The 18,352-nt window shown below is 42.3% G+C and overlaps 1 protein-coding gene across 2 annotated transcripts in view; it reads left to right on the plus strand.

Moving 5' to 3' along the window:
• The window catches only part of LOC142138501 (zinc finger and BTB domain-containing protein 8A.2-like), a 72,061-nt gene that overhangs the window by 12,890 nt on the left and 40,819 nt on the right, over positions 1 to 18,352 (plus strand). For both annotated transcript variants that reach the window (XM_075195230.1, XM_075195231.1), the window contains exons 2-3: positions 3,353 to 4,226; positions 10,981 to 11,150. In XM_075195230.1, the coding sequence (XP_075051331.1) occupies positions 3,365 to 4,226; positions 10,981 to 11,150 (1,032 nt within the window). In that variant the 5' untranslated portion in view covers positions 3,353 to 3,364. The remainder of the gene's footprint in view (positions 1 to 3,352; positions 4,227 to 10,980; positions 11,151 to 18,352) is intronic.

Consider the following 18,352-nt stretch of genomic DNA (forward strand, 5'->3'; position numbering starts at 1 on the left):
CCACGGGTCAGTCTTTATGGTCTGGTGATCAGCATAACATTTAACAGCTGAGTGAGGACACAATCCACATAGCGGCCACTAGTGGGGAAAACGCAGAACTGCACCTGTAGGGACTTGGTGCAGAAAAGCATCAGGCCGTAACACTGACACTGGAGAGTGACAAGAACACTGCTACCCCTGTTTCTGTGTGACCAACGGCACTGAGACTGGAGAGTGAGAGTGACAAGAACACTGCCACACTGTCACGATCTGCATCCTGAAGCTCCTGTCTGCAGGTACTTTGTTGAACCTTTGCATATATTTGTATCTTGCCTGTAGTACCACTTTCCACCAAAGGGGCCACTGTGGTACTTAGACTGCTCTTACCTGCCTCGTTATTGCTGGAAGCTTAAACACCTGCTTCTGGTCTATATAAGTCTGCCTGTCCCAAGCAACCTTTGCCAGATCATCTGTTACAATTACCTGTGTTGCTGTGCCTGTTCCCTGGGTTTCCAGCACATCTATCCGCAGATTATCTCAGCCACTGTGTCTACTCCACTATCCTGTGGTAACGCTCTGCGTATTATCGCTACCTGTTCTCTGAGTCTCCAGCACATCTATACGCAGATCATCTCAGACACTGTGTCTACTCCAGTATCCTGTGGTAACACTCTGCAGATTATTGATACCTGTTCTCTAAATCTTCAGTGCCTTGCTCCACAGACCGTCGCACCTTGTGTGCCATCTCCACTACTTTGTGGTAAAGTCCTGCAGACCACCGCATTCTGCATCTGTTATCCACTGTGTTCTTTAGCTATTTCTGCCATACCCTACCCTACTGGAATCTGAAACCTGTTTAATCTGTGTTAATAAAAATCACTTCATTTCACTACACTCTCTCTCTGATTTTTATTTGGAATCCTGACACACCCCTCTGTTTCTGTATGAGCATTAGCACAGAGCAATGTGACTGGAGAGTGACAAGGACACTGCCACCCATCCTGTTTCTGTATGAGCATTAGCACAGTAGAATGTCAATGGAGACTTTTAAAATCACTGCCAGCCCTATTATTACAATTTTGGTTTCAGCACTGAAAACTGCCACCTCTCCTGTTTCTGGGTGAGCTATGACACAGTACAATGTCACTGTTGCCTTTGAAGAACACTGTCAGCCCTATAATTTGTCTGTCAGCAATGAAAACTGCCACCTCTTCTATTTCTGTGATCTATGTCACAGTACAATGTCTCTGGAGACTGCCATCCCTCCTCTTTCTCTTTCATTAATGACGCTGCCCAACTGCACTGGAGACTGCCAACAATGCTGCTACCCCTTCTGTGTCTCTCTGTGAAATGGCGCTGGATCTCCGTGGAGAGTGGTACTTATAGAATCCAAAACTCGCGAGATCCGACTACGTAACAATGACGTTTTGCCTCGTTTTCACTTATGAGGGTGCGCGAAAGATCGGCTCGGTACCAGGATCCGCGAAGTTCAGGTGGGCTCGGTTCTGAGAACCGAGCTCGAGCATCTCTACTTTTGACCCAAGACTGGCAAGTCACTCTGTCTTGCACCAAATATTACCTTGACATGATAGGCCGATGAGATTTCTACTTCCGCAGGAGCTCTAGGTGTCCTGCACATCTCTTATTTTACAATATATTCTATAATCTTTCTTATTCTTAACTCTTACTATCCCTTAGACTACGTAAATCTATGAAATATGTAACATCCTGTTTTAATCTCATTCTTATCTCTCCAAAACTGCAATTGTCTAACATTTCTCAGGTATACAGTACATTATTTCTCTTATACATTTGATTACCTTAAAGGTGAAAAAGTCATCACAATCAATACAACCATGGGATGAATCAAAATGTTAAAGAACATTGTGGCCTTGGGGCTGTACCCAAGCAGGCATTCTCACCAAGAGACCTTGGCTTCCTCAAGAGCATGTAACACTTGCAGAAGTCTCTCTTTATTATCTTCAAGACAGACTTCCAAACATATATTATCTAACATATATCCCTTGTCCCGCTTGTCATTCTAAGACATCATGGACTTGAGATGTGAGATTTTTAGGGTATTTCTGTTCAGTGTCCATTAGTAAGAAATCTAACGGTAGATCTTCTGTCAAAATTTGCACTTAGCAAATGACCATTTGTCCTTAATTATTAAATCACCCTGCTGTACTGAGCTGCCAGTCCAGACACACTGCTGTTAGGGTGAACTCATTTTTGCTGTTAGCTAGGATGGTGGCGTACAGTGCATTATATTTGCCACTGTTCTGATTACTCAGATACCAGATATGCTTGCTGCCCACCAACAGCACCAGTAAATTGAAACTACTTGAAATTTCATACTGAAAGCTCTCTCCGTACAGGTCTCAAGGTTGGCAGGGGGGTTGATGGGTCAGACATGAAAAAAGCTATATGGGACAGTAGCTACATAGCTAGGGGTTATTGCTGTTAAAAAGTGTACATTCCTTTTATACCTTTTTACTATAGTGATGTACATTTAGTAATCATTTTATGAATACACATCTACAGTGGGTCACAGGCTAGTATACATTGGCACTGCTTTAATAATAGGGGCACTTGCATTTATTTGTTACCAGTGGGCAGCACGGTGGCTAAGTGGTTCTTCTGCCTCACAGCGCTGGGGTCATGAGTTCAATTCCCGACCATGGCCTTATCTGTGTGGAGTTTGTATGTTCTCCCCGTGTTTGCGTGGGTTTCCTCTGGGTGCTCCAGTTTCCTCCCACACTCCAAAAACATACTGGTAGGTTAATTGGCTGCTAACAAAATTGACCCTACTCTCCCTCTGTGTGTGTGTGTTAGAGAATTTAGACTGTAAGCTCCAATGGGGCAGGGACTGATGTCAATGAGTTCTTTATTCAGCGCTGTGGAATCCGTGGTGCTGTAGAAATAGATGATGATGCTAAACTATGTGAGGGACTGTATATACTGTGTACTATGCAGGTCGTTTGACTTGTACAACATATTCTGTATTATATCCCTAATCTTTTATTAGTGCAGTCTAGGCACTGACATTTTTTTCCTAAGATTTGCCCTACTTCTTAGCCTTTCAAAAAAAAAAAATACTAATGTGTCTCAGCATGTGTGCAGTTCCAATGCAAATGAAAAGTAAATACAGATGGATAGTATGAGAAATTATTTATATGGGCATAATCCTTTTTTAATGTACTGTACAAGTCACAGACCAAGGACAGAGAATCCACCTTTCCTTACAATTTGTCCATTTTTGAAATGCTGATAGGTATACAATGATTTGATTATATAATAGTTTAATTAAGCTATAAGTGTTATTCTTTATATTCAGTATACTGTAGTTATAGCGAAATCCTCTCTTTTTCAGTATCTGTAAAGGATGGATTTCTCCTCTCATCATATTCGTCTTCTGCAGCAGTTGGATGAACAGAGAAGGAAGGATCTGTTTTGTGACTGTCACATAATGGTGGAAGGGCAGATGTTCAAGGCACACAGAAATATCTTATTTGCCAGCAGTGGGTATTTCAAAATGCTACTGTCCCAAAGTTGCAAGGATGCAAGCCAGCCCACAACAGCGACATTTGATGCTTTTTCTGCTGACACACTCGCTGCCATCCTAGATTTTGTCTACTCTGGCAAATTACCCCTGTCTGGGCAGAATGTCATTGAAGTCATGTCAGCAGCTAGTTACCTGCAGATGACGGATGTGATCAGCGTATGCAAGATGTTTATCAAATCGTCACTGGACATCAATGAGAAGGACAGGGATGGTCACTACAGCATGTCAGACAGAGATTTACGGCGCCACTCAGATCGCTATGGTGTTTACAGTGAAGGCTGGGGAATGGATTGCTGCCATTCAAATCAAAAACATAGTAATATTTCGGGATGCATAGAAAATGACCATTCTTGGAATGCATATGGTATCTATCCTAGAACTAGTGAATTATCCTCTAATCAAACTAACAAAACTACAGCTACTAAAACTTTAGTCAGACGGCATGATGTCCAGCAGCTGCCCAGTTCAACTTGCTCGCCTGAAAACCTGGAGAGTGAATGCAACAATTCAGAGACTATTAGTACTACCTGTGGCACAGACTTGCTCAATGACAGATATGCTACTGAGGCGACTGAAGCGAATTTGAACTGCTGGACAGTGACACAACACAGAGCATCCAAAACAGACCAACTGTATGCCAGCATGCCAACTATTATGGGTGTTGTAGGTGGCTGGGGAGAAGGTAAGATTGGGTAATCATTTTTTACATATCATTATTCGACAATTTTATAATAGTTACAGAAATTGTCAACAACAGTGATCACCTAAAGTGATAAGGGGGTCAGGGGTACAAAAATGGAAAATCTAAACATGTTATAGGGATGTGGAAAAGACAGATTCTTATTATTAACATAGTAAAACGGTATAAACGTAAATTAAATCAAAGTACTAAGTATGAATAATACTTCCATTTTCAAGTACAATTCAGAGACTGCTCAGCCAAGCAAGCAAGGAAAGCGAAATACCCGCGTAGCTACATATTCAATATCTAAGTGCAGGTGGTATTGAGTAATAATCGGCCCATCCTAGGCTAAAAGACCCGAAGCTGAACTAGTCAGGGCAGTGAACTGCTGTAAGCAGAAGGACATTTAATACAGTGGCTGGTCCTTCATTTATCATAATCTCATCTACTTTATCTTTTACATGGTAGTTATGATATAATGTTTCACCCAACTTCTTGCTATGTCCCACTTAGCTAGATTACTAATTGTGACATATTAGAGGATCTAATATGTTACTACGACTTTCAGCAAATTGAAAATGTTTTTCCATGCCACTCATAACATATCAGCATCAAGTTTTCTGTGTATTCTTATTCCAGAATATTCACAATTTCTGCCAAAGTCGGAAGTATGTCAGAATAGACCTTGGAAGACACTACAAATATGCTTTCATTTTTACAGCTACTGTTATGTCCTCCAACCGGAGCTGACATACCAGCTCCAATTAGAGCTATAATAAACTGCTATGCTTTTTTAATTTATTTTTTACACTGAAAACTATTAACTATTATACTATTAACACTACAGAAAAATTATTCGGCATCAAAAAATTATTCATAAGGTAATCCAGCAAGAGCTAGATTAAGTCTTTGGGGGCCCTATGGTTGAAAATTCAGAGCATAATTTCCTTCACGAGAGAGAGACAGTGTTAGGCCATCCTCCGACCACTTCCCATTTAATACACTGGCAGCACTCTGTGCACCTCTGTTATGTGCATGTAGTTCCCCTTAGCGCAGACCAGTATGCAGAGGGCCATACCTCCCTGTAGTCCTACCACAATTAGGAAAGTTGCCATACAGTCTCTCTCCCACCTTTTCTTGCTGCTTTCATTACCTACTGGTTTCTTAAGCTCAATTGCTGTTGCTTGGTTGGATCCTGGAATATTGGGCCCTGTATGGTAAAGCGATAGATACTGTTCACTTCCTGGAAAGCCGAGCAACTAATAAACACTCGAGGCCCAACAACCAGCTCCAAAATTAAGCGAATAGCATTCACATTTAACAGATAGATACATTCGCCCCATATAACCCCTGATATTGCAGCATTAGCGCCCTCATTACTAAATAAATAACCACACACATGCACACCACAGCAATCAGTAATGCTCCCCATTGCAGCATTGCACCTGAGCCCCCCCCCCCATATTACACAGATACCACCCTCAACCCCTCCATATTACACTGATACCACCTTGGACCCTCCACGTTATACAAATACCACCTCAGACGCTGCACAATACTCTAATACATGGAAAGATACCAGCCACCAGGAAACAGAATAATGCCAGGGCAAATGACTATTAGCCAATGGCTGGTCCCAAACCGATAAAAACATAAATTTTTCAAAAAACGTATTAAGCGGCCACATGAAGTCATAGGGGCCACCGGCCTACTGGGGCAACTTCTTGTGAGTCCTATGGTCATTCCATCCCTGATGGGAGTACTTGGTCTTGGGTGCCCCCACTCCCATGCATCTATGTCCACTCACCATAGAAAGGAGTTAACGGTAGACTAATCCCATTTCTAAAGCTTGCCTATATGATTTATGATTTCATGATCTAATTTAGTTATAAACATGCATATTTAATATAAACGTGTATAGAAAACCCTTCAAAACATTCTGTGACAGTAAATTTTCAGCACCATCGTTGTTGTTCTTGTCTCAACAGTTATCATATATGTGTGCTAAGAATGCAAACCCCCCCCCCCACCTCTTATCAAATAATTGATTAGATAGGAGAAGAGTCAAGGGAATAGGAAACGCACAATTCTTTCACATTTACTTTCCTGCATATAGCAAGACTACAAGGTTAGTGTCCCTGTAAAGTGGAACGTTTTCCAGGCTTTCTGTGCATTTTCTCTTGTTTTAAAATGGTAACACGGAATGTTTCATAATTTTTCCAAAGAATTTCAGGAGTATAAAAAACATGCATAATGAAAGCACAAGATACATAGCATGGTAGCTAAGTGGTTAGCAATTCTGCCTTACAGCACTTGGGTCATGAGTTCAATTTCCGACCATTGCCTTATCTGTGTGGAGTTTGTATGTTCTCCCCGTGTTTGCGTGGGTTTCCTCCGGGTGCTCCGCTTTCCTCCCACACTCCAAAAAACATACTGGTAGATTAATTGGCTGCTAACAAATTGACCCTATTCTGTGTGTGTGTTAGGCAATTTAGACTGTAAGCCCCAATGGGGCAGGGACTGATGTGATTGAGTTCTCTGTACAGCGCTGTGGAATTAGTGGCGCTTTATAAATAAATGGTAATGATGATGATGACCTCTCCTTACCAGAAGCAAACAGGATCTCATCACTTGAAAGGGATACATCATTTCATGGCTGGGGAGGATTATCGTTATCAAGATGAACCTGATTCTCAAACTCCTATATCTGTTCCAGACTCTCCACGTTATGGTCCCCGACCCGGTGTTTAAAGATTTACAATCCCTCTTCCTGTAATTTATTTGGAACGGTCAGACTCCCAGAATCTCCCTTGCAGTCCTTAAAATAAAAAGCTAGAATTCGTGGGGGGCGGGTATTCCCAGATATCAAGCTCTATAATTTAGCATCTCATTTGAGCCAAGTGGCAGCCAACTACACCCCCTACCACACCATTGCATGGGTGGACCTGTCGAAGTCCATTCCTTGCCTTTGCTTTGGGTCCTCCCCAGTGCTGACCGACCTCCCATGGCTAACTCCCTCTCCTCCCTTAAGTTCTGTCTATCTATCTGGGACGTGTGCAAGCCCTGATTCAAATTGTCATCCCCCATTTTCCCTTTGATGCCATACCTGAATTTCTCCCCTTGCCACTCTTCCCCTCACTTCACAAAGTGGATACGAGCCGGGATCAGGGTGGCTCATGACCTGTCCATTGGCAATGCCTGGGCCTCTTTTTCTGATATATCAAAAAATTATACCCCCTTCTGCCCCCTCTTCTTTGAGTTTTTCCAGGTACGTCACTTTCTTATGTACCTTCCCTCAGCGGATACCCTACAGGCACTCATTTTTTTTTAATGATTATGCCTCCAATCCCCGCTCTAAGGGTATGATCTCTTCCATTTATAATTGGTTGATTGACGTTACCTTTGATTCTCAGAGCTAGCATAAGTGGGACTGGGAGAGGGACCTGGACCCACCCCCAGATGAGTCTTGTTGGGAGGAGGTGAGAGAGGGGATAGCCGCTAGCTTTATATCCACGCAAGCCAAGGACACGGCTTACAAACTGTATTACAGATGGTACTATACCCCTGATAAACTATTCAAAACGTTTCCTACTTCTACTCCTAGCTGCTCGCGGAATTGTGGCCCGAGGGGTATGCTCCTCCACATCTGGTGGACCTGCCCGCGTATAGTCCCATTCTGGAACTTGGTCGTGTCTGTTCTTAATTCCGTTTCAGAACGGCCATTATCTAAGGACCCCCTTGACCTTTCTCCTCTCCCGCCTTTTGCCTGAAGAGAGAGCTCCCTCTAATAAATTGATTTCTCACATCCTCGCGGCTGCCAAATCCCTGATTTTTAGCCACTGGAATAACTCCATCCTCCCTACTATGTCAGCCCTCAAGAACTTTGTTTGGCATATCGCAGGCATGGAATCTATTACTTTCTACCCTCATGACAAGTGGCTTAAGTTTGATCTCGTTCTGTAACCTACTGCTCCTGTCCACATTCGGGCTCTGAGCTGCCTCGGGTTCCTCCGAGCTAGATGCTGTACCTCTTGAAACCAAAGAGCAAACTATGTAATGTATATGTTTAGTCCCTAATGCTGTATCCCTGCCTCCCTCCCATGTAGCTTGTGTCTGGAATTGTATTTGCCATTTTAATTTACTTTGTACCTGTTCACAACCCCTCCCACATGACCCTATCCCTATGTATCCCCTCCTCTTATCCCCTCTTCCCATCTAAATATATATAAGAAAACCTGGAAAGGAACGGCTTGAATGTTTCTCTGATATTGTTTACTGTTTTTGTTTTTCTCTATTGCCTTTCTAAATAAAGAGTTAAAAAAACAGACATGATGCAGCAAAAACTTTGGAGAAATAGTAGTAAATTAATTTAATGTTAGTTTTAAAACTCATTTCTTTATTCAAGTCTATCAGTCCTCCTCCTAACTTCCTTGTCCTGGCTCTCTCCCCCAGTAAGTACCACCCTATTTATGTCTCTCCCTTCCCTTTAGGTTGTTAGCTCTCATGAGCAGGGCCCTCTCTCCTTGTGTGCTCCTTCTACTGTTCCTTCACCCTCTGTACCTCTTGGCCTGCTTCGCTAGCCCTGTCTTACTAATGTCATAATACTATCATATTGAATATGCAATTGTGCAGAAGGTTATGGCCTGTCCAGTCAATGGGGAATTATGTCTCTGTAAGATATGGAAGGATAAAGATTTGGATTATTTTCTGAAGTTATGATTTATACCAGGGGTATCTCCTCCTACATTAGCTTAAACACTGCTCTCCATGATGGACCTCCCAGGAGAACACGTCTATAAGCCCCCTGCATGTTATGGAAAATTGTCAGCTCTGGGAACTCTAATTGTGGACTTCTCATCTTATTCTGCCTTGTCAGAGTCATACAAACAATATGAACTATGTAAGTGTTATAATTCTGTATTTTGTATCCCAATTTTGTAACTGTATTGCATTTATGTTTATGTAATTTTATTATGTTGTTTTGTTAATTGCATCCAATGCCCTGTACTTTTTTATATTAAATCTAAAATTTGTTAAGTTTGTACTTGATGCCCTAACAAATCCATAAGCCTTTTTATGAAGAAAATTATTGCTTGGCTATTTTAACCCTTTGATTGCTTGGCTGTTAACCCTTTGCATGCCATGGCATGCTGTGTTAACCCTTTTAAGTGCTAGAGTGTGATGCGTTAGCCCTTCGAAACAACAAGGAGCATAATGTGCACATTTGTGTGACAGTATTTTGTGATCCTATTGCCCTAATGCAAAAGGTGGTGGCAGTGATTAGGTGTGCATAGATGTGAGAGATCTGCTAAATCTGTAAACTGTGTAATAGGTGAGTGCTAGATTGAGTGCTGATATCCTATTTAACCCCTTGCTGTAACATCTAAAACTCTGACATTGGTAGTGCATACATGACAATCCCAAAAAAAGAAAAAATGGTTGAAATGCATTTACAGAAGATGCAACATAAATCACTTTTATAAATAACAATGAGTCTCCTGTTTACCAATGTGTATAACATGTTTTTTTGTACTAGTACTGCTGGTAAACCACTACATTGAATTAACGTACTTGCTGCACCTCTTGTCTGTTCGCTGGCTTCCTCTTTAAGTTCATCGGAGCTGGCTACTTCCACACTACTCTAAACTACCATTGTAATGTTCTTGTAGCACATCTGTTTATTACACTACTTCTATTCATACTAAGTGTATCATCCAGAAGTCACTGATTTCAAAACATAGACCTGCTAGTGTACAAAGATCTATTACAAGATCATTATTGTAAACCAATTTTAGTATTAAGGACTTAACAATGAGGTTCCTCCAGTAGTAATGATATTCAAAACACTTTGCTGGGAACAGTATTTATCCTATCCTTGCAATACTCTGTTAACTGTCCAGATGGTGGACCCTCATTGGTTTTTCTAAAAATGATTTACTATATGTCACTTATGCACTCACACATATGCACTCGGAATTGTGCAGCCATGCTGAGGCACACATGTATCATTTTCTTTTTCTTTTTTTTTACTGGCTTTGGGGAAGGGGGCAGGGGCCTGGCCTGGCAAGCCTGGGCTTATCAGTGTTAACCCTGGCCTATAGGGAATAGGTCCTGGTATTGAGGTCTTACCTGGTGGCTGTCTCCCCTTCCCTCGGGTAGCAGCCACTGAATAAAATGTCCTATTGGCATTGGTCTTGGTGATGCGAGGCTTGCATCCAGCTGCTCAGCTATGGAAACCCATTCCATTAAGCTCCTGCTGCACAGTTTTTGTGCTTACATAAATACCAGTGGATGTTCAGAACTCTTCAGCTATGGAATCAGCAGACTTTTACGCACCTTGCACCTAGCAGTTGTTGACCCCGCTCTGTGATTTTACGTGGTCTTCCGCTTTGTGGCTGAGCTGCTGTTGTTCCTCAATGCTTCCACTTTCTACTAATACTACTTACAGTTGACTGTGGAATATCCAACAGGGATGAAATTTCACGAACCGTCTTATTGCAAAGGTGGCATCCTATCACAGTACCACGATCACTGTTGCCCCAGGCCTAGAAATTTCTGAAAAGAAATATACCTTACCTAAAAGAAAAAAAATAATAATGCACCATTGCCTTTTTGGTAGGACCAAAGCTCTGGAATACAGCAGAGCTTTCACTTCCACTAAATATGCCCCATACATGCAAAATAAATTCTGTAATGTCAGCAATAGGAATGAAAATTATGTTACTCACACCATTTACATGTCTTTCTCTTACAGATGTTCTGCCTAGCATGCGTTTCAAGTGTCCATTCTGTACACATATGGTTAAGAGGAAGACAGATTTGAAACGTCACCTGCGATGCCATACAGGGGAGCGTCCATACCCTTGCAAGGTCTGTGGGAAGAGGTTTACCAGACTGGAGCATGTGCGCACCCATTTCCGAACAGTAAGTCTACCAGAAATCAGGGAATATGTGCAAAATATTTAATCATCTAGTGATACAACAACAGTGTTAAGGCTTTTTCACACCTTTCACACACTGATTTCATACATTTTCGAAGCACGAAACATTGGATGCATGGATGTCTATAACATTGTTCATACATTTGCATCTACATATAGGAGCTTTGCACTTTTGTACAACTGATGTTTTGGAGGTCTGATCTGTTACCCTTAACGATAACCTACATCAGCATTTCTATTAACTGTGTGTGCACCACCTTACTAATGTGTACATCATTAAATATTGTTATCGCACTAGTATCTATCCACGAAGACACTAACTCTTAGCCTTAAATCATAATTATATTCATACTTCATTGTTTTACTTTTGTAGGTATCATTGATGAATTTTGTTTCTAGAAGGCATTGAGGTGCTACCTACCAGTGAATAATTATATCAAAAAAACAGGGAAAGAAGAAAAAAAGAAAGTGGGTTGAAACGTGGTGCACAATAGTCTTTTGATGAAATTAAATATTTCATATGTAACCTAATTATCCAAATAAAACTTACAATAACGCTAATAATAAAACTGTCTTTTTAATAAAAACAGCGAAATGCGTAACAAAGTGAATAGTGGATTAAAACTGCTGTGTGTAATCCCTAATCTCCTGTTATTAAAAGCTCCTCTTCATTTTGGATACAAAGGTCATTAATGTATAATTCATATATAGAGTAATTATTTGTAACCTTTAGTAATTATTATAAGGTAAATTATAGTCTTGTTGTCATAAGCCCGTTCTTTGAAGCTATATAACTTACCCTAGTCTGGGTTCTTGGTAGTAGATGCTAGTTAGTAGAGTCTCCCTAAATCATTTACAGCGATTATAACCAAGTTCTGATATACAGTCCCCTGTGTTAGCTAGATGAAAGGGTGAATTGCTAGCTACCTGCAGCTCATCTAGTACTCGGAACTTCGCAGCATACTAAACCATCATACAGGAATTAACGTCCACGATGAATACCGAATAATCATCCAAAATGACTCGATATGTATATACAATTATAAGAGGGGAAACACCCAGTGAGATGCAGACGCATGTTTCTGTAATTGCTTTTTCCTTGCCTGGAAATTAATTTCATAAAAATTTCATCGAAAGACTGTTGTTATGGTTGGCGTACTGGAAATAGATCCCTAGGCTCTGCTGAACATGCTAGGCCCACCCACGGGCGCGGTGGTTTTCACCAGGAACCCCCGCAAGGAGGTATGGTCTTAGCGGCACCAAACCTGCAGGTCGAGGTCCCGCGAGTGAGTGAACAGCAGAACGATGTGGGGGAGTCAGGTGAAGCGGGTAGAGACAATGGAACCCACAGGTAAGGTGGTATAGATACAGGAACAACTATGATATATGCTGATGGTCAGCAGCCAATGAGTCACTAGGAGAATAGGTGCTCTGCGGTATAACAATGAGAGAACAGGAGCTGTCACAATGGTGTACTCAGGAGTAGATAGTAGAGATACTGGAACAGCAGAAGTTCAACACTAGACATAAGCTGAGCACACTAAAAAAGCAGAGGTAACTCAGGACAACAGCTGATGAGTCACTGATGTAGTAGCGGCTCTGAGTGGTAGCGATGAGATAACCGGAGCTGTCACGATGGAGTACACTGGAGATGGTAAGAGAGGTAATGGAGCAGCGATGGCTGAGACATGGCAGTTTCCAGATGAATGGAATTCAGGTAACGAGACAGGTACTATTTGCAGGACCGGAGCGTTACAACTGTTGTTCACCACATTCCAATCCAGTTTCTTTTTTTCTTGTTTTCCTGTTTCTTAATGTGCACATCAATTTGTTTTACTCACCCAATTCTTCCCTCTGTGTCATTTCAGATTGGCATGACTACCATAGTTTGCATGTAATTTGCATTTTATTCACACACAAACTCACACACACATCTAATATCTTATTCTATCAAATATTTACTTATATAACTAAATTTCCACTTTTCAGCCTGTCTGCTTCCAATATCTCAGATTCTCTTTTTAATCAGCGAATGATGAAGTAAGCTCTTACTACTAATTAGTGAATTATAATTTAACATGTTAAACAACTAAAGCTTTATATCCTTGGGTTTTCTATGGTAAGCAAGAACACAATTCATATATGCTGAGGAAACCGGTGGTAATTGTTTTAATGATTACCACAATTCCGACACCGAGGACACCTACAAATAAAAACCGAATTTAGCAAAAAACGATTTCAATATAAATAGACTTTCCTGAAAACCGACGCTGCAGATCTCCGATGGGACCACCATGGTGACAGCAAGTTATTCCGAATGGACAGCTCTTCGGCGCTACAGTTTGACGTCATCGCGGCTTCTATGACTGTTAATTTAAAGCGACAATGTCGAGTTAAGTCTTTAAACACTTAACCTGCGGGGTCCTGACATTGCCGCTTTGCTGCAACACAGGAGGTTCTGCTGGTATAATAGTGAATATTCTATCCCAGGTGGTTTGAATGGATATGGGGTTGCAGCCCAGGCCATCTACAAGAAATGTTTGTGTGGCCTGAGGAGGGAGAATCCACTCTGCACTGACCATATATACAGTTGTCTGTCTGGAAGTAGTTATGAGAACTGAAATCAAATTTAAAGCGCATATCATTTAAGGACAACTAAATGCAAAATAACAAAGTCATTTATGTGTAAAATGGATCTTAAGGGCCTATTTTGCAAATGTAACACCTATCCTAACTGTAAGTGTTTGCTTTGCAGCTCCTGCCTTCTTTGTAAACCAGCCACAGTGAGACCTCTGTCTGTAGCTGCCACATCCTCTCCTATCATATTGGTCTAAACTTAGTAGCATGAATTGCTTTTCGTGCTACTTTTTTTAAATCAGATATTATGGTCACGATCACATGACAGAGGAGGCCAGCCATGCACAGAGGAATCCTATAGAAAGCTCTGCAAAGATAATAGGAGCTGCAGGACATTCTACTAGAGAGTGTACATTGCAAAAGCTCACAGATAAGCGAAGGGTTATTATTGCAAAAGAGACCCAAATATAAAAGCTAACAGAAAAGAGGACATTTTTTTTTTCCTAAATCTAAATGAAAAGAGCCACAAAACCTAAAATACTAGCTGGCTAATATTAAATTAAATTACATTGACAAATAAATTGATGTTCAAAAGTATCATGTGCTCATAATTAGATTTTCAAAATAGATTCTACACACACAAGAGCCTTCTTGTCCGTAAGCCCATTGAATCTCACCACAGTAAGCCTCTATTAGCCACATTTAGCCAACAATGTAACCGAGGACAATAGCTTGCAATCTGCTGCATATGAAATGTAAATACAAATATCTCAAGTTCTATGAAGGTATGGGAACTTGTACATAAAAGTTTGCCTGGGTGCACAATTTGCAGCTGAGCAAATCACATTGCACTGCAAATGATGCAATTGTAAACACTGTTTCGTATGTTGGCCAAACACTGCTTAAGCTGGGTACACACTACACCGGCGGTTCCCAAACTGTGCGCCGCGGCTCCCTGGGGCTGTCACAGGGGTGCCGCGATCGCCTAGAAAAAAAAAAGAAAATAGAAAAAAAAAAAACAACTTACCCATCATCCAGCGCCGGATCCTCCTCCTCACTGACTGCCAGGGGACAGAGAGACGCTAAAGGGGACAGATAGACGCTGAAGGGGACATAGAGACGCTGAAGGGGACAGATAGACGCTGAAGGGGACAAATAGACGCTGAAGGGGGCAGATAGACGCTGAAGGGGACAGAGAGACGCTGAAGGGGACAGAGACGCTGAAGGGGACAGATAGACGCTGAAGGGGACAGAGACGCTGAATGGGACAGATAGACGCTGAAGGGGACAGATAGACGCTGAAGGAGACAGACACGCTGAAGGGGACAGATAGACGCTGAAGGGGACAGAGACGCTGAAGGGGACAGAGAGACGCTGAAGGGGACAGAGACACGCTGAAGGGGACAGATAGACGCTGAAGGAGACAGAGACACGCTGAAGGGGACAGATAGACGCTGAAGGGGACAGAGAGACGCTGAAGGGGACAGAGACACGCTGAAGGGGACAGAGACACGCTGAAGGGGACAGATAGACGCTGAAGGGGACAGATAGACGCTGAAGGGGACAGAGAGACTCTGAAGGGGACAGATAGACGCTGAAGGGGACAGAGACACGCTGAAGGGGACAGATAGACGCTGAAGGGGACAGAGACACGCTGAAGGGGACAGATAGACGCTGAAGGGGACAGAGACGCTGAATGGGACAGATAGACGCTGAAGGGGACAGAGACACGCTGAAGGGGACAGATAGACGCTGAAGGAGACAGACACGCTGAAGGGGACAGATAGACGCTGAAGGGGACAGAGACGCTGAAGGGGACAGAGAGACGCTGAAGGGGACAGAGACACGCTGAAGGGGACAGATAGACGCTGAAGGAGACAGAGACACGCTGAAGGGGACAGATAGACGCTGAAGGGGACAGAGAGACGCTGAAGGGGACAGAGACACGCTGAAGGGGACAGATAGACGCTGAAGGAGACAGAGACACGCTGAAGGGGACAGATAGACGCTGAAGGGGACAGAGACGCTGAAGGGGACAGAGAGACGCTGAAGGGGACAGAGACACGCTGAAGGGGACAGAGACACGCTGAAGGGGACAGATAGACGCTGAAGGGGACAGAGAGACGCTGAAGGGGACAGATAGACGCTGAAGGGGACAGAGAGACGCTGAAGGGGACAGATAGACGCTGAAGGGGACAGAGAGACGCTGAAGGGGGCAGATAGACGCTGAAGGGGACAGATAGACGCTGAAGGGGGCAGAGAGACGCTGAAGGGGGCAGATAGACGCTGAAGGGGGCAGATAGACGCTAAAGGGGGCAGAGAGACGCTGAAGGGGGCAGAGAGACGTTGAAGGGGACAGATAGACGCTGAAGGGGACAGAGAGACGCTGAAGGGGGCAGAGAGGCGCTGAAGGGGTCAGAGTGAGATGGCGAAGAGGGGGACACAGGGTGTGAGATGGCGAAGAGGGGGACACAGATTGATATCATAAAGGGGCACAATGTGATGGTGAAGGGGTCTAAATACATCTTACGTCATTTTGACCCAACTACTTAAAAAACGGGACTACCCGGTAATTATTTTTGCTTAGGGGTGCCTTGGAAAAATTATGGTGACCCTAAGGGTGCCTCAAGCTGAGAAAGTTTGGGAAGCACTGCACTACACTGTTTTCGTCCAATAATTGGCTCAAACAGCCGACATACGACCACTCGTTCAAAAGTCTGGTCAGTGTGTAAAGTTACACGATGGTCAAAAGTCTGCCCAAATGGACGATTCTCGCCTCATTCGGTTGGTCGTACCGTATAATATTTTAGTTCCAATCTCGTTTCCGCTGTGTAGTGTGTATAGACTTCCGACAGATCCACGACAATCCTCCGATACTTCCTCGACCTGGGGGGTGTGTGTATGTAAATTTTTTATGTCAATCCCAGTACCACTGGGTGCGGAATCCGCACATCACAGACTTGTGTTTTGTATAGATGCGTATTGCACCTGTCTGGCTGTAGACCGTTACACGTGTATAAAGCACATGGGTTATTACCCTTTGGATGTATGTTGGCATTCATTTCTCATGTAACCTTTATAAAGTTTCCAAACTATTAAAGTTATACCGCCATATTAACCTTTATTACATAATGAATATGCCCCAATATGTCTGAAATACTCGGAATAAACCACACAGTGTTAACGCAACACTTTTATTGCTGGTAAAAAAAATAGCAATTTCAAACTCCTCTAGTACAATATGAAAAGTGAACAAAAAGTAGTATTATATTGAAATGGTGGTACTGGTTTGTGGCACAACACTTGCAAACAGAATATACATATCATCGATAGTATTATCAAGGATTTTGATTTTTCTCTTAATGTTCGCAATATTGGCTTTCATTTTTTTCAAATGATCGTAGAGCTCGGCGACATTTTTCCCTCTTCCGAACTTTCGTCTGATATGACGATGGTATCTATGAAGCAAGAAAATACAAAGGTTTTACCATTTCGCTTCTATCTCTGTACTAAAGTTAATACAAGTTTTATTCCAACACCAGAAATGTGCTCACCTTGCACACTGCTCGAGATCACTTTGTGTTGTGGTCCCTCGGGCACATTTATTTTTTCGCGTTTTATCACAGGTGTAATTACATCAGTGGTATCTACAGTGGCCTTGTCACCGTTAATTCTTGCTTCTGACAAAACAATAATCATACGTTTGCATTGGTTCATGTGACAGTAAAATGAAATACAAAAAGTCCTTCATACAGGTACATTACACGACTACACATGCTACTCACTTTTTTTTATGTTTTTACGGATTCGCTTCAGTCTCCTAGCTTCTTTATTTTTAAGGTCCGATCACCTCTTCTGGACTTGGAATTTATTTCTTTTTTTTCCAAGTTTTTGCTTCAGTAATCGCAGTAGTTTTTGCATTATCAATTCCTTTCTATTATTCACTTTTCTGTACTTTCGCTTTTGACAGTTGTAATCGTACTGGTCCAGTATTTTGACCATCATCTCCATCTCTCTAGGGCTCATTGGCTTTGCTCTTTTACCTGCGGTACATTCTTCTTGAGCATCTCCATCCCCCTCTGTAAGTTTTCCTACATTTGTTGGCCCTTCCGGCACAATTTGTGCCTGCGTCTCCATCTCCATTGCTTCCACCCCCACTAACACCTTCTCTTTATTCTCCATCTTCTCACGTTCCTCGGTGCCAGACAGGCTCCTCTATAATTTTATACACTCTGACATGGGCGTTTGTTTAGAGAATGGAGCATTGTGGGTGAAGACTATTCGTGTATAATAACCTCGTGTATCAGTGTTTTTTTTCTATAACTGTAACCCGTTAATGACCATTACATACGAAGGGATTTTACGATTCTTCGGAGCTGTACATTTGTTCACATATACGGTAAGTTATTTCTGATTGATACATACATGTGTACTTGCATTGTTGAAATTTACAGCACGGATGGGACTTATGTTTCTTTTTATTATACCCAAACAGATAATCATAATGACATATGAAAGAAATGCTGACCTAATGAAGGATTTTATTAAGACCTACAGGGCTCACCCATGTTTGTGGAAAGCCAAATCCAAGGAGTATTCTAACAGAAT

This window comes from Mixophyes fleayi, chromosome 2 (genome assembly GCF_038048845.1).
Source record: "Mixophyes fleayi isolate aMixFle1 chromosome 2, aMixFle1.hap1, whole genome shotgun sequence".
Classification (NCBI taxonomy): domain Eukaryota; kingdom Metazoa; phylum Chordata; class Amphibia; order Anura; family Limnodynastidae; genus Mixophyes; species Mixophyes fleayi.